The sequence below is a fragment of the Dipodomys spectabilis genome, unplaced genomic scaffold (assembly GCF_019054845.1).
Source record: "Dipodomys spectabilis isolate Male_0828 unplaced genomic scaffold, ASM1905484v1 ptg000461l, whole genome shotgun sequence".
In the NCBI taxonomy this organism is placed as follows: Eukaryota; Metazoa; Chordata; class Mammalia; order Rodentia; family Heteromyidae; genus Dipodomys; species Dipodomys spectabilis.
The window spans coordinates 250,903-274,111 of NW_024871138.1; the positions used below are offsets into that span (position 1 = coordinate 250,903).

Consider the following 23,209-nt stretch of genomic DNA (forward strand, 5'->3'; position numbering starts at 1 on the left):
CTGTGATTCTCAGATCTCAACCTCTTGAGTAGCTAGGATTATAGCATGAACCACTAACACTGGCCTTCTGTGAGATTTTTTTTTTGATGGTCCTGGGGCTTGAACTCAGGTCCTGAGTGGTGTCCCTGAGTCTCTTTGTGCTCAAGGCTAGCACTCCAGTGCCACTTCTAGCTTTTTCTGAGTAGTTTATTGTATTGGAGTCTCACAGACTTTCCTGCCTGGGTTAGCATTGAACCATGATCCCTAGATCCCTTAGGCTTCTGAGTAGCTAGGATTACAGGTGTGAGCTACCAGTGCTTGGCTTTTTGTGAGATTTTTTTTTGAAGGGGGGGGGTCAGTCATGGGGCTTGAATTCAGGGCCTGGGCACTGTCCCTGCGCTCTTCAGCTCAAGGCTCAAGGCGCTCTTCAGCTCAAGGCTCAAGGCGAGTGCTCTACCACTTGAGCCACAGCACCACTTCCAGTTTTCTGAGTGGTTTATTGGAGATAAGGGTCTCATGGACTTTGCTGTCCGGGCTGGCTTTGAATCTTGATCCTCAGATCTCAGCCTCCTGAGTAGCTAGGAATATAGGCGTGAGCCACCAGTGCTGGCATTTTTGTGAGATTTTTATTTCCAGTTAACCACCAAAAAGCCGAAAGTAGAGCTGTGCTTTGAGTGGTAGAGTGCTATCCTTGTGCACAAAAGCTCAGTGATAGCACCTAGGCCTTGAGTTCAAGCCCCGTGACTGATACAAAAATACACCCATTCATCATACATACATACATCTTGGACTTTTGCTGACCACTGAAAATAATCTGCAGTTAAGAGGAACTAGTATGACAGCACACGTCATCCCACCGCACTTTTAAACCAGCTGCTGCAGGTGCTCTTCACCCTGGCCCACCAGGGACGGTCTCATGGTACGAGACTGAGCTGGCAGCCCTGCTTAACACTGAAGGTCGGGATCAAAGTGTTCAGACTTTTCTGACCCTGCTGGCTGCTTCTAGACGGGGCCGTTGTTCTAGTGCCTGGGTCTTCCTTTTCTGAAAGGAATACCACCTTAAAAAGGGGCCGTTTCCTGTGTTTGGGGCTAGGTGCAACATGTTGTTAAGATTGATGTCACTTGTTCCTGTTTGTTTGTTTTTAGCGGGGCTTCTTGGGAAGTAGGACTGAGGCCTGTACTTGGCCTAGTTCGCTCCTGATGGGGTCACTTCTCTGTGCTCTGCAGGTCGCGCTCGTGTGGCCAGGCTGTTGTGATGGTGATTGGCGGAGAAGAGCATTTTGAGGACTACGGTGAGGGCAGTGAAGCAGAGCTGTCCCCAGAGACTATGTGCAACGGTGAACGGGACTGCAGCGACCCTTCCTTTCTTACCCCCAGGTGATACCCTGCACTGTGCTTGGTCTTTCTCCCACTCTGTCTTAGTTACCGGGAGTTTGCTGAGCTCACAAGTTGGTAGGACGAGTCTTGCTTTATTCAATGCCATGTCCTTAAACATACCACATTCAAAACTTTGATTTGTGCCGGGGTGAAGGTTGGCTTCATTCCCTTTCACCCAGTCATATGCCCAAGTCACTGCCGACCTCTGCTTCCACGTAGCTCAGAGCTATGCTTGGAACTCAGCCTGTGGGGTTCTGAGTGCTGGTCATAGGTCATTTCATGGTCTACAGCTGACTTTGAGGGAGGTTGTAGAATCGCAAGCCAGTCTTTGTATTCACATTTTTAAATTTTTTTTATGGTTATTATAAAGGTGAAGTACTGAGGGGTTACCGTTAGTTATATAAATCAAGAAATGAACAGATTTCTTTTTGGACAGTGTCGCCCTTTCCCTCCCTCCCTCCCAATTTTGGATTCATATTCTTGTAATTACCTGACGTCTTCAAATTCTCTGGAAGATCTGGGTTTAAATAAATGAACTGGGTGCTGGTGGCTCATGCCTGTTATCCTAGCTACTTAGGACTGGGATTCAAGCCAGACTGTTTATCTCCAGTTGACCACCAAAAAGCCAGTGATAAAGTGCTAGCTTTGAATAAAAAAGCTCAGAGACAGTGTGCAGGCCTTTTTTAAAAAAAAAATAAAATGTAAAAATAAATAAGCTGAATGGTATCTAGTCAACAAGACCATCACTTTCTCTTCGGGCTATGCCTGAGGAGATATAGCAGAATTCAGAGTCTACTTGGCTTCGTTGGGTCGCCAGCCCTTATCAGCATTGCACCGCCCCTAGGTCTTTGTAGAGCCCAGATCTGGTTGGAGGTACCATCTGTGTTGCTGCTTCTCCCTTTTTCTCCTGGGCCCTGAAATCCTCTTCAGCAGCAGAGTCTCAGCATCGGTAAAGCTGCTGTTTGTTGTCATGGCTAGAGCTGTGGAGGCCAGTGCCAAGAAGGCCGGCCCCTAACTGAGCCAGGCTTCCTCTTCCTACCCGGGTGCCTCCTCCAAGCTGCTGTTCGCTGTGGGCAAGCCCTCTAAGGCATCCCTGCCTGCTCTCCCTTCTGAGAAGAGACATTGGTGGGAAACATTGGCTCCTCCACAGAAACGGGCATTCTGAGTCCCTGTCTGTCCTGCTGTGGCACGCTTCCTATCTATCTCTTGTCTAGTTTTTTTTCATTACTCTCTGTCTAAAGTAGAATTTCCCTGTTACGTATTATGTTTTCCTCTCACCCTTCTTTAAATCAACTTCCAGATTAGTTTCCAACAGTCTGTGGCTTCCAGTGCCTTAGGGATGGCATTGCCTCCTAGACCTTGGTTTCTGAGACCAGAAACATCACTGTGCACTCATGCTACCAAGAACCCATTGGTAGGAAGTCACAGGAGGCCAACCAGCAGCGCAGAGGATAAATCCCAGTTGTCTTTTGTTTTTGTTTTGTGTTCTAGGGCTGAACTCAGGGCCCAGGTGCTGTCCCTGAGCTTCTTTTGCTCAAGGCTAGTGCTCAACTACTTGAGCCACAGCTTTTTCTATGTATGTGGTACTGGGGAGTCGAACCCAGGGCTTCATGCATGCTAGGCAAGCCTTCTACCATTAAGCCACATTCCCAGTTTCATAGATGTTAAATAGCTAGGATTACATATATTGAGCCACCAGCACCCAGCTAACTTCTAAAGGTTTTATTTTTGTTTTTAACACAGATCTGCTGATGGTGTACCATCTAGACATTGTTCTTGATCTTGATAGTTTCTGAGATAGTTAACTAAAATACTACAGTGAGTTGTGGCATGTTACTATAATCCCAACACTTGACAGGCTGAGGCAAGAAAATGAGGGGTTCAAGGCCACCCAGGACTGTGTATTGAGAGCGTCTTCAAAACCACAACAAAAGCACAGTGCTCCCCGGAGGCACACTTTGCTGCCACATAGATCCACTTACGCAGAGAAGAATGCTGTGTGCTCCTTACCTTCTGGTCAGGCAGGTTTTTGTTTCCTAGCGAGGCTCTTGCTGACCTGTGAGGGCAGGTGTTGCAGAGCCCTGCCAGGGATGGTAGATGCCACAGGCTCCTTGGACGGATGTAGGGGAGCCTCCCACAGCTCCTTCTCTTCCAGCCTGCTTTTGTCTAGCACCTGTCCCATCCTCCTCATGGCACAGATAGCCTGACAAACCCTTTCCTCTTATGACCTTACACTCTGTCTCTCTAGTTCCGACCCACTTGCTTCAAAGCTGCGCAACATCCTCACTGATGAGGCCTTTGAGTTTTACTGTAGCCAGTGCCACAAACAAATCAACCGCCTTGAGGACCTTTCTGCCCGCCTGAATGATCTTGAGATGAATAGGTAACACTAGTGCACGGCCTTGCTTTGTTCTAGGGGTGAGGGAGACTTTGGCGGTCACTGCCTCCATGCTGATCTGACCCAGGGTACTCTGGCTGTGATTACCCAGACCAGCCTGAACGCCCAACCCAAAGAGGGTTCCAGACAGTGGGACTCTTCCTTCATTCTGGCCCCTTCCTGCATGCCCTGAGCTGTGCCTGTTACTCTTTTCCGTACCCCTGTGCATGTGGTAGCCTTGCTAGCCATGGTCTTTGTGGGAAGAAACAGTCCAGTGTGCAAGAAGTCACGCCTTGCATCTTAGTTAAAAATAAAAAAAAAAAAATCAACTGAGCACTGGTGGTTCACGCCTATAATCCTAGCTACTCAGGAGGCTGAGATCTGAGGATTGCAGTTCAAAGCAGCCTGGGCAGGAAAGGCCATGAGACTCTTATCAAAATCACCAGAAAACCAGAAGTGGCGCTGTGGCTCAAGTGGTAGAGCGCTCACCTTGAGCTGAAGAGCTGAAGGACAGCGCCCAGGCCCAGAGTTCAGGCCCCACAACCAAAAAAAAAAAAAATCTCCTTAACTGAGTCACATTAGGGAGAAGTGGGGAATTTAAAATCCTTTGAAGCAGATGTGTGAGCAGCTTTCTGCAGTACTAGGCTAATCCAGATGGTGTGTGCTGTGGGAGCCTCTGTTCTGTACGGTGGCTGCAGTTTGCCCACAGTGCAGGCCTGGGGTGGCTACTCTGCCTTCAAGGCTACGCCTAGGTGCCGTGCCTGCTCTTCCCCTGGCAGTTCTGTTTTTCTTCTTACCTGGTAGTTTGTATCCCATCCCTTTGTTCTCTCTCTAAGCCCAAACAAACCAGCACTCCAGGGAGCTACAATTTCACAACCCTGTTGGATGAGATCTTCAGGTCATTTACTTACTTTGATATGCCCCGGCATGCTGTTGGTTTAGCTTGTAGTGCTGACCAGCACTGGCGGGTGTTGGCCCTGTGAGCCTCTGGCTGAAGAGGAGGTGTGCCACACACGGTACTCTGTGCAGTTGCTCCAGGCACCGGGCATTTGTGCTGTGGGCTTCATGCGGCCGCCCAGGATGGTCTCCTAGAAGAGGCCTTGAGCTAGTGGAAGAGTTTGTGCAGACTATCCTGATGTACAGTGAGGTCTTGGCCACCTTAACAAGCAGAAACTCATCGAGGGGTGTCCCTGGAAGGCTTGAGGAAATCTGGTGGTGATTCCAAGACTTACTGGCTTGCAGTTTTTTGTTTTTTGTTTTTAATTTTTTTATTTTTTGTTTTTAACTTTTTTTTTTTTTTTTTTGGTCGGTCATGGGGCTTGAACTCTGAGCCTGGGCGCTGTCCCTCAGCTCTTCAGCTCAAGGCGAACGCTGTACCGCTTGAGCCACAGCACCACTTCTGGTTTTCTAGTGGTTTATTGGAGATAAGAGTCTCACGGACTTTCCTGCCCAGGCTGGCTTTGAACCGTGATCCTCAGATCTCAGCCTCCTGAGTAGCTAGGATTACAGGCGTGAGCCACCAGCACCCGGCCTGGCTTGCATTTTAGAGAAGCCTGTTTTCCTATTACATGTTCAGCTAGGCATTTTGTGTGCTGTTCTGGGCAAGCAAGGAACTATGTCTCCTTTGTTGGAGTGCAGCATGTTATAAAAGAAGGAACGTGTCTCACCTCTTGCTCTCCAAACACTTTTTTTTTTTTTGGTCAGTTGTGGGGCCTGGACGCTGTCCCTCAGCTCTCTCCAAAGATTTTGACATGGAGATGATAATCTCTTGCCCTGCTGAGAACCTGCCTTGGCATGAGCCTGGCCTTGTGGGGTGGTGGGTGTGGCTTAGCACAAGCAGCAAGCCCACTGGGGGCTTTTCACCCTACGAGGTTCTGCTCAAGTGGGCAGACTGTGAGGCCACATGAGGAACGGGAGTGTGAGTCCTGTGTCCTGGTCTCCATGGATCACTTCACAGTAGCTCCATGGCCACACTGCATGTATGATAAAGGGGCTTAGGCTAAACCTCCCCTGGAGTCTTTGGAGTCATGTCTAGTGGACTGTGTCTGCAGATGCTTGAGAATGTCTGTGGAAACAATTAATTTTATAGGAACTGAAGTTTTCTACGCAGAGATATACCCATGCAGAGGCTGACAGATATACTGCAGTCTGCCCTCACGCATTGTTTAGGAAATGCGATCAGTATCTGCATCTACAGACCTGGAAAACCCTGAGAAACTGAGTGGCAAAGACATCATACCTGCTGTGCTCTCAGGATTGAGGTCTACCATGTACAACTTGGTAGAAGGCTTTATTTGGGCTGCCAATCTCAGTGTTCCTGTCTCCTGAGCTGCTGAGCATCTGCAGAGCTGAGCCCAGTGGACTAAAAGGGTTGCATCGTCACTCCAGTGCCCTCTACTGGTAAATCGTAACATTGCAACAGAAAATGAGTCCCTGGTGCCACTGTATTTCCCCAGAGCCAATATTAAGAATTTGACCCAAGGCCACAGGTATTGAACCTATGACTGGCGCACCCTACAACGCAGCATAGATTTGGCTCTCAAAAGAGATCAGGAGGCTGGTGAGGCATGGCTCCAGTGCTCAGAGATAAGTCAGACTTCTGCTGGTTCAGTAGGGAGGTGATACTCTGGGATCCAGAAACAAGAGGTACATTTGGCTAAACTAGATGGACAACATGTATGTGTTATTGGACTGACTTCAGGAATGGTCTCTTGAATCCCTTGTCCCATAGGTGTTTTGAGTATGAAGCGTTGGGGCCAACCATGACAGGTTCTCCTGCCACAGGCAGCCTGTGTCTTGTTTCACTGGAAACCTTTGATGGCCAAGTATGGGTGGGCCATGGTGTAGCTTGAGAACCATTTGTTATGAGATACGTGGAGGCTTGGGGCCCAGCCCTGACCTTCCGTCTGGAATTTTGCTGTCTTGCTGAGTGTGTGTTCTGTGCCTAGAGCCCTGCCTGGGACCCAGGACTGCATGCTTAAACCCGCTGTCGCTTCCTGTTTCCTCCTGCCCTTCTCTCTGCTCCCTGACACGATTTTCCTGTTTGTTTGGTTTTTGCACAGCCCAGCCAAGCGGCTCTCCAGCAGGAAGGTGGCAAGGTAGGCAGAGCCTCGACTTTTTTACTGAATGTTCTGGATGATATTGACAGCTATACTTTAAAAACGAAATAAACATTTTAGCTGGGTATTGGTAACTCACACCTATAATCGTAGCAACTCAGAAGATAGATCTGAGAATCACAGTGTGAAGCCAGCCCGGGCAGGAAAATCCATGAGACTGCTTCAGTTAACCACCAAAAAGCCTAGAGAGAAGCTGTGGCTCAAGTGCTAGAGCTCTGACCTGAGCACAAAAGCTTAGGGGCTGGGAAGGTGGCTCAGTGGTAGAGGGCTTGCCTTGCATGCCTGAGGCCCTGGGTTCGATTCCTCAGCACCACATAAGCAGAAAAATAAAAAGCCAGAAGTGGCGCTGTGGCTCAAGTGGTAGAGCACTAGCCTTGAGCTGAAGAGCTGAGGGAACGTGCCCAGGCCCAGAGTTCAGGTCCTATGACTAACAAAAAAAAAAAAAGTTACCTGGTTTGGGATGGAAACTCACTTGAAGGATTGGGTTATGGGAGGGATTTCCAGGGCAGATTTGATACCTTCTAGTACTACATATTTCCTGTGCGTGCTGCGTCCCCTGTATCTGCTGTCAGCCAGGTGCATAAGGTACAACCAAGTGAGGGGCTGACCTCTCAGAGCCCAGTCAGTCTTGCTTTGCTGCCCAGCCTGTTTCTGTTCTGCGGAGGTGATGTGCGGTCCTAAAGCTATTTGTTGGGTTTTGGTTGAAGGTGAGGGCACCTGGGCTGTCCAGTGGAGTCTTCATTGAAGTCAGCGTTCAGGATCTGTAAAATGCTGGAGTGTTTCCCCAAGCTACTGCTGGAGTCAGTGCTGCCCAGGCCTCTGTAGGGCCTGAAGATTTCCCCCCAGGAACCATTCCCTCCCGTCCCCGCTCACCCCCAGCTTTGTGGCTGTGGTCTTGGGCGGGTCTCCCCAGTACCTGCAAGTTCCTCTGTTTCAAGGTTGAATCTCTGCCTTCTTTCACGTTTTGCCCTACTTATTCCTTCACATTATTTGCACAGCACATCTTCTGTAGATTCTTGAGTAAAGAGGTACCAGGTGATAACTCCTGAGACCTTGTAAGTGATTTTTTTTTTCTTTTGTACTGTTTTTGTTTTTTGTTTTTGTTTTTTTGCTGGTCATGGGGCTTGAACTCTGGGCTGTGGGCGCTGTCCCTCAGCTCTTCAGCATAAGGCTAGTACTCTACCACTTCCAGTTTTCTAATAGTTTATTGGAGAGTTTCACAGACTTTTCCTGCCTAAGCTGGCTTTGAACCATTATCCTCAGATCTCAGCCTCCTCAGTAGGATTACAGGTGTGAGCCACCGGCACCTGGCAGTTGTGGGGCCTGAACTCTGGGCCTGGGCGCTGTCCCTGCACTCTTCAGCTCAAGGCGAGCGCTCTACCACTTGAGCTACAGAGCCACTTCCAGTTTTATGGTATTTTATTGGAGATAGGAGTTTCACAGTCTTTCCTACCCGGGCTGGCGTTGAACCGTGATCCTCAGATCTCAGCCTCCTGAGTAGCTAGGATTACAGGCGTGAGCCACCAGCTCCCGGCTAGTGCTGGGTTTTTAACTTAGACTCCTATGCTTGCCAATCAGCTAATCAGGTGCTTTACCATTTGGGCCATGTCCTTAGCCTTTTTTTGCTTTAGTTATTTTTGGATAGGTTCTCACATTTTTGTCTAGGTTGGCATGGACAAATGAGTCTCCTACTTCTGCCTCCTAGTAAATAGGATTAGAGGCGGCGGCTGCTGCTGCTGTTGCTGCTGCTGCTGCTGCAATGGCGATGTCACTTTTTTTTTCTTTTCCTTTTGTGGAGTTTGAACTCAGAGCCTGGGCACTGTCCCTGAGCTCTTTTACTCAAGGCTAATGCCCTGCCACTTGGAGCCACAGGTCCATATCTGGTTTTTGAATGGTTAATTGGAGATAAGAGTCTCAGGGACTTTTCTGCCCAGGCTGGCTTTGAATAGGGTTCCTCAGATCTCAGCCTCCTGAGTAGCTGGGATTACAGGTGTGAGCCACCGCAGCCTGGTGGAGATATCACTTTTTACTGGGCTGGTCTTGAACCTTGATCTCCTAACCTCTGCCTCTGGGACAGCTGATGCAAGCTGCTCCTGATGCCCATCCACGGGCAGGGCTTTGCTTGTGCCCTTTGCTCTGGAGTAAGAATGCCTTGCTGTGGTTTCCGGTCTAGGACTGTTGCTAAGAGGCTTAAATTACTGTGTTCTAATTTTTGTTTCTTTGTGACTTTTTCTCACTGTAGAAGCTTTTCAGATGTTTTCTTTATCCCTAAAGACCATAAATACAAGTCAGATGCCTGTGGATCGCGCCTGTATTCCTAGATACTAGAGGCTGAGATCTGAGGGACGTAGTTCAAAGCCAGGCCCGGCAGGGGAAAGTCCATGAGACTCTTATCGCCAATAAACCACTCAGAAAACCAGAAGTGGCGCTGTGATAGAGCACTTGCCTTGAGCCTGAAGAGTACAGGGACAGCGCCCAGGCCCAGAGTTCAAGCCCCACCACCGACCAAAAAAAAAGACCATAAATATAATCATAAAGATCATAATGAGTCTGGTTTTGTCCATTTCTATGGGTCTTTCCCCACAGATCTGACATGCCTGGTCTGCTTGTCCTAATTCCTCTTCATATCCTGCAGCTCTTACGGCCTGCTCAAGGGCTGATGTCTAGAGGGGGCAGAAGCCAGGGTCGCACTGTGCTTTTAGTAATAGGACCAAAGTCAGGGTCAGAATGGTACAGCCTGCTGTGCTGCTCACTATATCAAAGCCTTTTGCCTCAAACACATGGCTACTGGTGGGACTGAGAAAGGTAAGAACCCAGCCCAGCCATCTCCTGCCAGCCTCTGGGGCCCAGGCCGGCTTTGTGTCTAGAGATGCACTGCTAAGAGGAGAGGAGCTTCATGGCTCTGCAAATCTGAGTGGTAGAGAGCTACATCTTTTTTTTTTTTTTTTTTTGTCGGTCATGGGGCTTGAACTCTTGGCCTGGGCGCTGTCCCTGCACTCTTCAGCCCAAGGCGAGTGCTCTACCGCTTGAGCCACAGCTCCACTTCCGGTTTTCTAGTGGTTTATTGGAGATAAGAGTCTCATGAACGTTTCTGCCCAGGCTGGCTTTGAACCGTGATCCTCAGACCTCAGCCTCCTGAGTAGCTAGGATTACAGACGTGAGCCTCCGGTGCCTGGCAAACTACATCTTTTGAACTACTCTCCAAGAATTTCTTTTCCCTTTACAGACACCTTTGGTATAAAAAGGCCCAACTTGTGGGTATTCACAGTGAGATTTACAGAGCAGAAGCGTATTCTGTAGTGTACCTGCAGAACATAAATGCATTTAAACATGTGTGCAGATTTTAATCTGTCCAAGGTTTTCCCTTCTGGGAATTCTGGGAAGAGCCCCAGAATTCTTGGGAAACACAAAGTAGCTTTTCCACAATCCACTTTGCAGAAGCGTTCATCTCTTTGTAGGTGCATTGTGGCTGAGGTGATGCCTTTGCAGTGCCAGCTGTGTCTCTGACCAACGTGTGCCTTTCCCTGACCTGACCGTTCCTTTACTGTCTGTAGAGATGGACTGGCGCTCTCCATGAGGCACCTGACGGATCAGGTCCGGTTGGACCCCAGCAGGGCCACTGGCTACACTCCATAGGCAAAAGATTGGTCTTGGAGTTCCAGCACCTCATTATCCTTCTGCCAGCCTTTACCTGCCTCCCACAATCCCTTTTCCTGTTGGCCTCCTCACTAGGGAAGGATAAGTGAAGAATTCTCCTTTCCTCATGGGTTAAAAAAACAAAAAAGCACTTCTGCTAGGCAACCATGCTGAGTGGTTGGGGACAGTGTGCTCTCCCTGTCCTGTGGTCTCTGCGTCTGAGCTAGGCAGCTCCCTGCCTGAGAGTGGCTTCACATTGAGTTGATTGTCCTGGGAGGTGCGGAGCGATGACTGGCCCACACAGTGTCCATCAGCAAGCACCGTTTCAAGAGTCTGAGGAGCCCAGAGCAGGTCCGGGGACACTGGGTGCCCCTAGCAAGTGTGCACATGTAGGTTTGTGGCTCTAGGAACAAAGGTGCCACCTTCCTTTCTATTCACTAATGAGGTAGACATTTTCATGTAGTTATCACTAGCAGTTGAATTCTTTTACTGGGCTTCATCCTTAGCAAAACTGTCTACAAACATCTTCTTGTTTCAGCCTCATACTGGCTGCCGGAAGTTCCCTGCTGAGGGAGAGGAAGAGGAAGGCGGAGAGGGCTAGAGCTTTTTGAGGGTCACACGACTCTGGACTCAGACTGTCAGGTTTGGGGCCTGGGTTAGTATTGGAGTTTCCAGGGCATGAGAAGACCCTAAGATGCAAGCTTTGCTGTTATTCGTATGTCCATGTTATGGTTTAGACACCATAACATCATGAGGAGGTTAGTTTGGGCACTTAGCCAAGACATCAGCAGCTGGGAAGTAGCCCCTACCCAGGGGAATACTTAGAATTAGCAGGACTACAGGGTCAGGGTTCCGTCTTGACCTGGGTAGATCAAAATCCTGTCTACTGATATTGTTGCTGTAGAGCACATGTGCATCTTGGCTTCTAGGGCCCACGGCTTCTCTTAGGACCCAAAACTGTCACAGCCCAAGGGTGCACTTGTCAACAAAGTGGTTAATGCCTATACTTCCAGCCCTCAGGTGGCTGAGGAGGAGTGAGGTAGGATTGTGAGTTTGAGGCCACCCTGGGCTATGCGCTAGACCCTCACTCAAAAAATAAAAAAGTAAGCCAAGCGCTGGTGGCTCACGCCTGTCATCCTAGCTACTCAGGCTGAGATCCGAGGATCACAGTTCAAAGCCAGCCAGGACAGAAAAGTCCATGAGACTCATCTCCAATAAACCACCAGAAAATCGGAAGTGGCGCTGTGGCTCAAGTGGCAGAGCGCTCGTCCTGAGCCGAAGAGCTGAGGGACAGCGCCCAGGCCCAGAGTTGATACCCCATGACCAATAAACAAACAGATAAATTTTATGTGTGTGTGTGTGTTTAAAATGAATCCTTGGGCTGGGAAGGTGGCTCAGTGGTAGAGCACTCGCCTTGCATGCTTGAGGCCCTGGGTTCTATTCCTCAGCACCACATAAGCAGAAAAAAAAAGCCGGAAGTGGCACTGCGGCTCAAGTGGTAGAGTGCTAGCCTTGAGCTGAAGAGCTGAGGGACAGTGCCCAGGCCCAGAGTACAGGCCCCACGGCCACACCCAAAAATAAATAAATAAAATAAAATCCTTATAGGTGTCCTGTACAGGAGTCAAAATCCTGAATTAATGTTTGATGGGCCTCTATCATGTTGAGAAATGATGTATTTTATTGCGCCCAAGTACAAAGTACCTTTGTCCCATTAGCTGACGGGGAGGGAGGTCGTACTGTTAGGGTCCAAAGAACAATGGGAGGACTCTGACCAGAGTGCAGCCTGCTCACTTCCAGCCCCTTGGTAAAGGCAGCTTACCTGCAGAACCTCTCGTTCAATGCTTTGCTCAGGAGACTCCCCGCCCCCCAGCCAGGAGTAGAGGCCTCTGCCCTGTCATAATGCAAACCACTTTTGAGGAGGATTTGGAAGTGCTGGTATTAGAAGAGCTTGTCCTTTGGGTTTTCCCATTCTTTCCCCTGCTGCGGACTCTCTTCCATAGGTACCTGCACCAGTCGGGGGCTCTGACTATGGAGGCCCTGGAGGACCCTCCCCCAGATCCCGCAGAGGGCCTAGAGGAAGACATTGCTGACAAGGTAAGCTATGGGAAACGGGAGCCGAGGACCCTGTGTGTTGGGAATGTTGCTGGCATCTGAGAACCTGTGGTTTCTCTGAGACGCTTGCCAGCCATTGGGGACACTTGGCCTTGCCCTGGCCTTGAGAAACTGTCAGGACAGCTCAGATAGCCATGGCGTCATCAGTTGCTGGTTAGCTCTTCTGGGTCAGCCTGATACTCCTCAGTGAGGTCTGTAAGGGGTCCAGTGGCCCTGATGCAAAGAGGGCACTCCGTGGCACCTGGGCAGAGCCAGCCAAAAGGAACGGGATGGAGCATGGGATCTACAGAACCTGGTGCCCCATCTCCAGCATGACTGCGTGCCTGTGTGTACCTTTGAGTCCATTCAGGACGGCAGCATCAATGGGATAACAGAGAGTCATCTGCCCGGGGCCAATGGAGACAAGACCAGGTACCTGGGGATTGGAGAGCAGCCAGGCCACTTGGCTGTAAATGGCACAGAGCCACAACATCAGGAATGGCTGTTTTCCTGGGGACTTAGCTCAAGTCACAGCTGTGAGGCAGTGGGCCTCGGTGGTCAGACCACTCCCCAGGGGCAGTCTGAGCCTTGGAGGGGATGGCCACCAACCTGCTTCCCTCTGTTCCCACCATCCCTCTGCGGCAAGCCCCTTCTCTGTGGCATCTGGCATTCTGTAGACTAGAGAAGTCCTTTCTCTTCTTCCCTTCTTCCTGTACAGGTATTTGTCTCCCATGCTGAGAGTTCCTGAGGGAGGGAGGAGCTAAAACTTGAGGTTTTTGTCCCTCCTGTCCCATAGGTCCTGGGCCTCCTCTATGTATTTTGTCCAGCAGAGTAGGGCTCTAATAGGTGGCAGTGCTGACCGCAGTGGGCCATGTACCAGTCAGAAGGTGCTCCTGGTCCCCACCACCTCGGAGGCCCCTTGGTGTTCACCCTGGTGACTGCAGTGTGGTTACAGAACAGTTGCTGAGCAGGGTTCTCGGGGGCGGGGTGGGGTGTGGACCCCTCTGCCTCTCTGTACTTGCTTCTGAAGCCATCCTCTCATTATTGAGGTTGTCTTCTTGGAGAGGAGGGTGTCAGAGCTGGAGAAGGACAGCGTGGCTGCTGGGGAGCAACATGGCCGGCTGAGGCAGGAGAACCTCCAGCTAGTGCACAGGTGAGTAAGAGTCTTAACCACACGATGTGATGGGCTCTCGTGACTGAGAGCCATTGAATGCAAATGCAGGGGTCTGGGTGCCGGTGGCTCTCAGGAGGCTGAGATCTGGGACATCATGATTTGAGGCCAGCCCAGGCAGAAGTTTTTGAGACCCTGTCTACAAAGGTAACAGCAAAAAGCAGGGCTGGAAGCATGGCTCAAGTAATAGCAGACAACTGGGAATGTAGCCTAGTGTTAGAGCGCTTGTCTAGCTTGCGTGAAGCCCTGGGTTCCATTCCTCAGTACCACATACACAGAGAAATCCAGAAGTGGTGCTGTGGCTCAAGTGGTAGAGTGTTAGCCTTGAGCAAAAGAAGCTTAGGGACCGTGCCCAGGCTCAGAGTTCAAGCCCCAGCACTGGCAAAAAAAGAAAAAGAAAAAGTGATACCAGCCAAGCAAACAAAAAGAGTGAATGAGAGGCCCTGAGCTGAAACACCAGCATGGACCAAAAAATAAAAATAGGACGGCAGTGTGGGGGTTTGACTCAGCATGCATCCTGAGTTTAAAACAGACTTCTACACACGTTATTATTCCTCATTGGACGGTGGGTGCATCCAGAGCTTCTCCAAGTCGATTTTTGGAAGAGCTTGGGAGTCCTAGGGTTCACCTACACCCAGCAGTAACTATTAGAGACCTGTGACTGTTCGCCCGTTTCTGAGAACCCACCCTGAGGAAGTATCTGGCCGTGGCACTACTCCCTGGGTGAGGCTCTTTGCTCCCAGACACTCCCACCTGTACCATCTCATTCACCCTTGCTCTCACCGTGGGAGGCAGATGCTGCTGTTTGACGGACGAGGAAGTGGGCATGGGGAGGTCAGGTGAGTCCTTGCCCAAGGCTTCAGAGAAAGCAGCAGGGGCTTTGGGGCAGAGGTCAGAGCCCTGTGCTAGAGAAACAAGTGAAGGAGGTATTGGCAGACATATAGGCCACCCTGATGCGCAGGGTCACAGCCCACCCTGAGCACTGCAGCCTATGGGAGTGGCTTCGTGGCAGAGAACTAAGGAAGGTAATAGGTTGGTGAGCTGTCATCACTGGACAGGCTGTGAGGAGGACACGGTGTGGGGCTGTGTCTGTGTAGGGCGCGCCCACTCCTGCTCTAGGGTCCTTGAAATGCTGCATTTTGGAGTGCTCAAACAAGGCCTATTACATTTGCCCTCATGTTTCTTATGCAGGATGAGACTAGCTGGGCAGGGCGTTAGTTCCCGTGGAGGAGCTGGGCACCACAGGGCACCACAGAGGAGGGGGTTGCTCTCAGAGGCCCTTGTAGAATCACAGGCAGGACTCTGTCCTCTGAACCCAGGTCCTCACTGGACCCTCCGGCAGGCCACTGAGGTCCTGGCTCTCACAGGGTTCTGTCCCTCTGCGACCCCGCTTCCTCGTCTGTGACAGTGTTTGGATTACAGCTAGGTCATCCTGACCATGCGTGAGGCCAACATTCAAGACAGCCAAAATAGGTGGTATCACTCCAGCAAGCCACAGGTTCTCCTGAGAGAGGCCAGCCCAGGTGCAGCGCTGCTCACTCTCCAGGACTCTTACTTCTTGGGCATTGTGTTGTGCAGCCTTTCCTCTTTCCCATTTCTGCACACAAGTCCACTCGGAAGCAGTTGCTCTCTTGCCTTTCGCATGACCTTCCCTTTCCATCATCTTAGACCTGTGAGCTTGCTTGCTCTTGGGTAGCATACCCATTTTCTTAATGTTTTTTTATTTTTGGGTCCGGTCATGGGGCCTGAACTCTGGGCCTGGGCGCTGTCCCTCAGCTCTTCAGCTCAAGGCTAGCGCTCTACCACTTGAGCCACAGCGCCACCTCCGGCTTTTTTCTTTTTGCTTATGTGGTGCTGAGGAATTGAACTCAGGGCCTCAGGCATGCAAGGCAAGCGCTCTACCACTGAGCCATCTTCCCAGCCCCACCCATTTTCTTTATAAACCTGTATTTTCCTTTTCTTTGTACTCATTTTCAGAGGGGACAGCCCCAGAGAGATGCTGGAAAAGGGTGTATAGAAGCTCTGTTGTTTGAGATCTGCATGTCTAAATATGTGCTCATCCAAGTGGCACTGTGGCTCAAGCAGTGGAGCGCTCGCCTTGAGCTGAAGAGCTGAGGGACAGCGCCCAGGCCCAGAGTTCAGGCCTCATGACCAACCAACAAAAAAAAAAAAAATTATCCAATGAATTGGCGAGAAAGGTGGCTCAGCGGTAGAGCGCTTGCCTTGAGCTGAAGAGCAGCGGGACAGCGCCCAGACCCAGAGTTCAAGCCCAACAACGGACAAAAAAAAAAAAAGATATGCTCATCCCCACTCTACCCTGCCTGCAGGTGCTGGCTTAGTAGGGCTCAGTGTGCCAGGTTAGAAGTAAGGCTCCTGGGGCTTAGAGCTGTGCTCCGCTGCTAGCTGATCCAGGTGCAGAAGCCTGCACTGCTGGTTCTTTCCAGCCTCTATGTGGCCTGTTTCCCATCCTAGATGTGGTGAGTTGAGGCTCACTGTTTTCTATGATTAGTGCTTAGAGTTTAGCCTATAACTCTAGGAAACTTACCTCTCTAGTTTTAGAACCTTTTTGGTCTCTACTCAATCTCTCTTCAATTCTTTTGATCATAATAAACCTAAAACTTCCCTCCCATTTCATTTTCCTAATTTCCGATTTTGACTTTTTGTCCCTGTTCTCAGGTCTTAGCCAGGCAGCCCAGATAGAAAAGTTCACAAGATTCTTATTTCCAACTAACTACCAAAAAAGAAGGACTAGAAATGCAGCTCAAGTGGTAGCATACCAGCCATAAACAATCAAGTAGCACTGAGTTCAAGCCCCAAAACTGACAAAAAATAAAATAGATAAATCTTCAGTTTCCCTCACCAACTCTTCTGTTGAATTAAGCTTTTGCTAGGTATGGTGCCTTGTGTCTGTAAGCCCAGCTCCTTTGGAAAGTCTCAGTGTGAGGCCATCCTAGACAAAAAGTATGACTCCCTCCCACACATTCATCTGAATACAAATAATCTGGATCTTGTGGTACGTGTCTGTCACCTTCGCTGTGAAGAAGGCCCCTTTGGTCTTGTGCATGCTAAGCAAGGGCTACCACTGAGCCACACCCCTAACCCACAGCCTCACAGTTTCATTATTTTCTGCCGGTCCTGAGGCTTGAACTCAGGGTCTGGGTGATGTCCCTAAGCCTCTTTGTGCTTAAGGCTAGTGCTCTACCACTTGAGTGGCAGCACCACTTCTGACTTTTTCTGAGTTTGAGCCATGATCCTCAGATCTCAGCCTCCTGAGTAGCTAGGATCACAGCCACCAGCACCCAGCTCCCTCATAGTTTTAGTTTCTGAGAATTACTTTTGTCTTCCTCTCACAGTGTGGTGCTCATATTTCTTGGTAGCATTAGACATAGGGGTTCCCACGTGCCCGGCAGCTGGCCCCACATTCAGCCTGGATGTGGCTAGAAGCTTTGCCATAACTTTAACACACCATTGCTGAAACCCAGACTTGCCTCTGCATGCTGCAAGGTTGGTGGCCAGCTGTCACATTCGTTAGCTGCAGAGGGTGGCACCCCGTGGACCCAGTGCGCTCTGGCCCCTCTGAGGCAGTGTGTGCGGACAACCCAGCCATGTGTTACAGCCCAAGGAGCAGCTACCACTGTCCGTGTGCAGGACCTGGGAACAGACACCATGTAGGCTTGCAGGCATGTTCATGTGAACCCTACTTTGCCTTTAGAGCCAACGCCTTAGAGGAACAGCTGAAGGAGCAGGAGTTGAGAGCCAGTGAGATGGTCCTGGAAGAGGCCCGGAAGCAGAAGGAGCTCTTGTGCAAAATGGAGCGCGAGAAGAGCATCGAGATTGAAAACCTGCAGGCCAGGTGGGTGAGGGAGGTCCTGCAGGCCAGGTGGGTGAGGCTCCAGCAGGTGAGGGAGGTCCTACAGGCCAGGTGGGTGAGGCTCCAGCAGGTGAGGGAGGTCCTATAGGCCAGGTGGGTGAGGCTCCAGCAGGTGAGGGAGGTCCTGCAGGCCAGGTGGGTGAGGGAGGTCCTGTAGGCCAGGTGGGTGAGGCTCCAGCAGGTGAGGGAGGTCCTGCAGGCCAGGTGGGTGAGGCTCCAGGCAGGTGAGGGAGGTCCTCCACAACCTGGGAAGGAGCCCCGCTGTGGCAAAGGGGGGACTTGTAAAGACCAGAACCTCAATCCTTTCCTAAAAGTCCCTGAACCGACGCCTGTCCTTCTGTGTTCCACACCGACACAGCAGCCTTAGCCAGGCAGCGGCCTGGGCCTGTGGCCTCAGCTGTTCACCCAAGCCGAGGAACTCAAGGCCAGCATGGGTAGTAGAACCAGATGCTAAATTTAAAAAAGAAAATTTTTAAAAATTTTAAGTTTTTTTTAAGGAATTTACAGAATTCCTTTTGGGCTCCATGGAACTGATGCTGTGGCCATTTGTACATTAATGGCCACTCTGCAAGGGGTGCCAGATAACAGAAATGTACACCTTATATGGAGGTGAAGTGGTTAGGAGCAAAACCAGGGGCCTTTGTAGCACAGATGAGCAGTGGGTAGACGGGGAGAAGGCTCAAGGCTACCCCTCAGAGCAACTGCCAATGGAATGTGCAGACTTGCCTTTAAGGAATGGCATAGAGTCCCCTCTCCTGGGGACTGGACTCAGCTGGTGATGTAGGAGTCCTTTGGGTGTCAAGTAAGTATGGTGAGAAGGCCTTGGTCTTCAGTGAAATTCCCCAAACCTACCATCCCCATCTCACCACAAAGAAACCTGGACACTCAGTGTGAGGTACCTTCTTCAGAGGACACGGCCAGGGCGCTTGGCACTGTCCAGCTCACAGGAAGGACGACTGGGGAACAAAGGGATGTGAGGGTGGTGCCGTGGAATCCGTAGATGGAGTGTGTTTAGTAGTGTCTCCCCGCCGAGTGTGGCACAACACAGTCTGAGCCGTGGCAGCACCAGAGAGCCTGCAGGGACCCTGGGAAAGCCTGTGACTTCCCTATAAACCTGAAGTTATTCCCAAGCCCAAAGTGAACTTAAAATCTGTCTGGTGTTAACAGAAAAGTGTTGGTCTAGAGCTGGGTGCTGGTGGCTCACACCTGTAATCCTAGCTACTCAGGAGGCTGAGATCTGAAGATTGTAGTTTGAAGCCAGCTCAGGGAGCAAAGTCCATGAGACTCTTATCTCTAACCAGAAAAGGGCTGGAAGTGGGAAGTGGTAGCATGTCAGCAGAAAAAGTCAAATGAGAGAGCGAGAGGCTCTGAGCTCTGTCTCTGTCTGTCTCTCTCTCTCTCACACACACACTCACTCAAAGCTTTCTGTAAGGCTTTGGCTTTCCTTGGCCACAGCAAGTGGCGGTCACAGTGCAGCTTCCTGCCAGGGCTCCCCCCGATCTTGACCCCTTTTTGGGGATTCAGTCCGAGCCTCCTCTTTGTGCCCCAGGCTGCAGCAGCTGGATGAGGAGAACAGTGAGCTGCGGTCCTGCACGCCCTGCCTGAAGGCCGCCATCGAGCGTCTGGAGGAGGTGAGCCACGGACCCCCGGCAGTGTGTTGGGCTGTCCGAAGTCGGCAGAGCTCTGCCACGCAAGGGCTTTCCCCACCCTCTGCTCTAAATTCCAAGTAGCAGCAAGGACATGAAGTCAGGCCTCTGGAGCAGAACAGTGTGTCCTGCTGGTGGCACTGGATCCTTCCCAGTTTCCAGATCTCCCACAAACTGGCACAGGGTCCAGAGAGACCCACCATGGGATCAGCTCCATTTGTCTGAATTCACTGGAACATGCTCCTGAAGGGCAGACTGGCAACCCCGATCTCGGACACTGCAAGCAAAGGCAGTGCTGTGGGCTCCCCGCTCCAGTCATTTGCTGAGAGACCTCCTCTCTTCATTCCTTTAAAGTGCCTTTTGGGCACCTCAAAACCAGCATGTTCCGAGACCACCTGGGCTCCAGCTCATGTGAATCAGAGGAGCCAGGCTAGAACGACCCACAAGTAGTAGGTGTCAGGCCTTGCCCAAAGGACACTCCTTCCCTCCCTGCTAAAAACAACAGCCCTTATGGCCTATGTGTGCATAGACCACAGGGCTCTGAGCCCCCGTGTTTGTGTCAGTAGACACCCCGGGAGAGCACACTTGGGCACACTGCAGGAGGCAAGGCCACGTGTCCACACTGCTGTCTGCTTTTGCAGGAGAAGCAGAAGTTGCTGGATGAGATTGAAGAGCTGACACTGCGGCTCAGTGAAGAGCAAGAGAACAAGAGGAAGATGGGGGACAGGCTGAGCCATGAGAGGCACCAGTTCCAGAGAGACAAGGAGGCAACGCAGGAGGTGAGCAGAGCCGCCTGCTCCGCCCATGTTCCTGCCCAGTTAGATGAAGCCTGGCACCTAGGGAAGGCTTGAGGAGCCTTTCATTCTTTTGGCTACTGGGCAAGACCAGTGGCATTCTGAAATGTGAGGTGCTAAGTCTCACAGCAGTGGGTGGCTGACTGGCAGGTGCCTGTCCTCTGGTTGCCTCATAGCTTATTGAGGACCTCCGGAAGCAGCTAGAGCATCTGCAGCTCCTCAGGCTGGAGACAGAACAAAAACGGGGCCGCAGCAGTAGCCAGGGTCTGCAGGAGTACAACAGCCGTGCCCGAGAGAGTGAACTGGAGCAGGAGGTCCGAAGGCTCAAACAGGTATGGCTCAGCCCCTTGTGCTTACTCCGGCAGAAGCTTCCAGAAGGCTGGAATGGGAAAGGACCTTAGCTGACCGTCTCCCTTGGCCGGTCCTTCCCTAGGCCAGCCCCTAGCAGGGGCCCTGGCCCAACGTGACGACGTGTGTCCTGCAGGACAACCGCAACCTGAAGGAGCAGAATGACGAGCTGAATGGACAGGTCATCACCCTCAGCATCCAGGGCGCCAAGAGCCTCTTCTCCACAGCCTTCTCTGAGTCCCTGGCTGCAGAGATCAGCTCCGTCTCCCGCGATGAGGTAGCACACCCTACCACCTGCATCCCCGAGCTCTGTGCTCCGTGTTCTAACCCCTTGCTCTCCCCAATCTTGACTCCCTGCTTTCACACAGCTCATGGAAGCAATCCAAAAGCAAGAAGAGATCAACTTCCGCCTACAGGACTACATCGACAGGATCATCGTGGCCATCATGGAGACCAACCCGTCCATCCTGGAGGTCAAGTAGAACAGCAGAGCCCTGGGCTGGTCCAGGGCTCCATGAGTACACTGGAGTGGCCCTGCCTCACCACTCCCAGCTAAGGCCCCCAGACCCCACAGCCGGCTGAGCCGGGGGCCGACAGGCCCTCACAAGGCCGGGCTGGGCACGTGAAGACGGGCTGCGGAAGGTGGAGGGTAGTAAGAAGCCAGGAAGGGAAGCCCAGGTAGCAGACAAGGAGCGAGGCTGGGCCTGCTGCTGGCTCCGCCCTTCGGGGGAGCCAGGGCCCCTCACCCCGTCACCCAGCCCACAGTCACCTGTGTCTTCTCAGCAGTGGTGGGCTTGGGGACAGTCTCAGGCTGGGGTGAGCCACCCTGTGTCTCCTCTGTGGCAGACCCTCTTCCCGCCATGCGGCCCTATGGGAAGAGCCCGCAGCTTTCTACTCAGGCCTCCTGACAGGTGCCGCCCACGCCTGGCATGCGAGCCCTGGGCCCTCACGGGGGATGACGGTGGGGGTAGGACAGCAGGCAAGGCTGGCGCGTGTGAGTCGGGCTGGGAGTGGCTCAGGTTGTCCACCAGGCGGCCGTCAGGCCACATCTGGACCAGGGCCCCAGAGCCTTGCAGTCACTCCGATGGCGTGAACCTCGCTGCTCTTCCCTCAGGTTCTGCCCCTCCTGTGGGGCCCTAGGCCAGGAGCCCATCAGGAGCCTTTGCTCTGAGCAGAGGACTTGAGAACTCCCTTCCCGGATGGGTGGACATACTGACCCCTCTGCCTCTAGTTGCAGGTGCTGCTTCTTTGCAGAGATGTGACTTTCTCTGGCCGCCTAGAGCCTAGCACCCGATAGTGCATAGTGCCCATCACTGCCCTGGGTGAAGGCACGCTTCTCAGGCCTCTGGAACCAGGTTTCCCTTTTGGTGTCTGACTAAGTCATAAGGGTATATTTTGTAGGAGGGCAGGCTGGGAGACTGCACACAGACGAGGGACAGAGGAGCCCTTACCACCCTACCCTGCACTGCCCCAGAGTGGCATCACCCACAAGCTGCTCGACCTGCCTGGGCCTGGGCCCTGGCCGGCAGCCCCAGTGCCCCGGGGTGGCTGGAATCCCGCCACAAAGACTGTCTGTCCACTGTGTGCGAGTGTGTGCACGCCAGCATGAGTGTGCACACAGGCGTGCGTGTGCGTGTGCTCACACATGCTGCCTGCATCCCTCCACTGCCCCCACCCACCCTCTACACTACAGTTTAAGATGTTGCCGCATATTGTACATTTTGGGGAAAGCCTTGGGTGTAAATCAGTGTAAACTTGGAGGAGAGATTTTTCTATCACGTAGAGTAGGTATTTTTTATAGATTGAAGGTTGATCAATTTTTTTAATACTTTCCAGAGAGAAAACTATCTGTGTATACACATGAAAAAAATATATATATATATGTATATGTATAATATATAAATACCGGAGCCTGCCTCTCTGTGCCCACATCCTGGCCTTGCGGCCTGTGCTTGCGGACTGTCCTCAGTGCTGATCATAAACAGGTCTCCTGGAGACACTGGAGACACCAGCCCCCAACCTGCCCATCGCACCTGCTTCAGCTCCCTGGGGACGGCAGGGAGGGAGGCCAGCGGGTCTGCTCTGATGTCCCAACCCTGTGACATGGGCTGCAGCCTGTCCCTGCCGAGTGTACCGCAGTGCTGACCATAAACGGGCTTTGAAAAGGTACTGGGTGACACCAACCACCAACCTGCTCAGCACACCTGCCTCAGCTCCCCAAGAGGGGGCGCTGGGGGCAGGAGGGTGGGAGGCTGATGTGTCGGCCACTATACATTAAAGCTGTTACTGCACACGGAGGCCGGGTCCTTCCTCCACAGGGGCTGTGCGTGGGATGGGGTGGCTATGAGCCAGGGTGGCAGCACGGTTGTCTGAGCTTGAACCACAGGAGACAGTGATTACAGCTGGCTTCCCTGAGGGCCAGTTGTGGCACTGAGCTACTCCTTGGGCAGGATCTAGGCCCCTGTGACCTCCAGCATCCCAAGAAGTGCTGGGAGGGCATTGAGGAGTAGCTCAGCAGAGGCGTCTATTACTATCAGAAGTCTCAGGCCTGGGGCCCTTGTGCAGGGATAGTGCCTGGGAAAAGCTGCCCTGTGGTCAGGGATGAGGAGTGCAAGGCCATGCATCCTTTAGGAGATGCCAGCACAGAGAGTACCACAGTGGTGACTTTGTGGCTTTAGAGGGCATCTCCAGGGCCCCTCACACAAACGACTACCTTGCTTGTCACGCGGACACACGGGTACACAGGTCCAGGGAGGCTGGGGACTCAACTCTGCTGACCCCTTGACCAAGAGCTGATGAC

At 51.8% G+C, this 23,209-nt stretch overlaps 1 protein-coding gene across 7 annotated transcripts in view; it reads left to right on the forward strand.

The window, feature by feature from the left end:
* The window catches only part of Rab11fip3 (RAB11 family interacting protein 3), a 59,632-nt gene extending 37,320 nt beyond the window's left edge, over positions 1–22,312 (forward strand). For 3 of the 7 annotated variants that reach the window (XM_042668638.1, XM_042668634.1, XM_042668633.1), the window contains 11 exons: positions 1,207–1,356; positions 3,605–3,739; positions 6,796–6,831; positions 12,489–12,582; positions 13,629–13,732; positions 17,463–17,603; positions 19,171–19,252; positions 19,909–20,046; positions 20,238–20,393; positions 20,546–20,686; positions 20,778–22,312. In XM_042668638.1, the coding sequence (XP_042524572.1) occupies positions 1,207–1,356; positions 3,605–3,739; positions 6,796–6,831; positions 12,489–12,582; positions 13,629–13,732; positions 17,463–17,603; positions 19,171–19,252; positions 19,909–20,046; positions 20,238–20,393; positions 20,546–20,686; positions 20,778–20,891 (1,291 nt within the window). In that variant the 3' untranslated portion in view covers positions 20,892–22,312. The remainder of the gene's footprint in view (positions 1–1,206; positions 1,357–3,604; positions 3,740–6,795; positions 6,832–12,488; positions 12,583–13,628; positions 13,733–17,462; positions 17,604–19,170; positions 19,253–19,908; positions 20,047–20,237; positions 20,394–20,545; positions 20,687–20,777) is intronic. The other 4 variants (XM_042668639.1, XM_042668632.1, XM_042668636.1 and 1 more) reach the window with 4 other exon arrangements.
* The last annotated feature ends 897 nt before the right edge of the window (positions 22,313–23,209 follow it).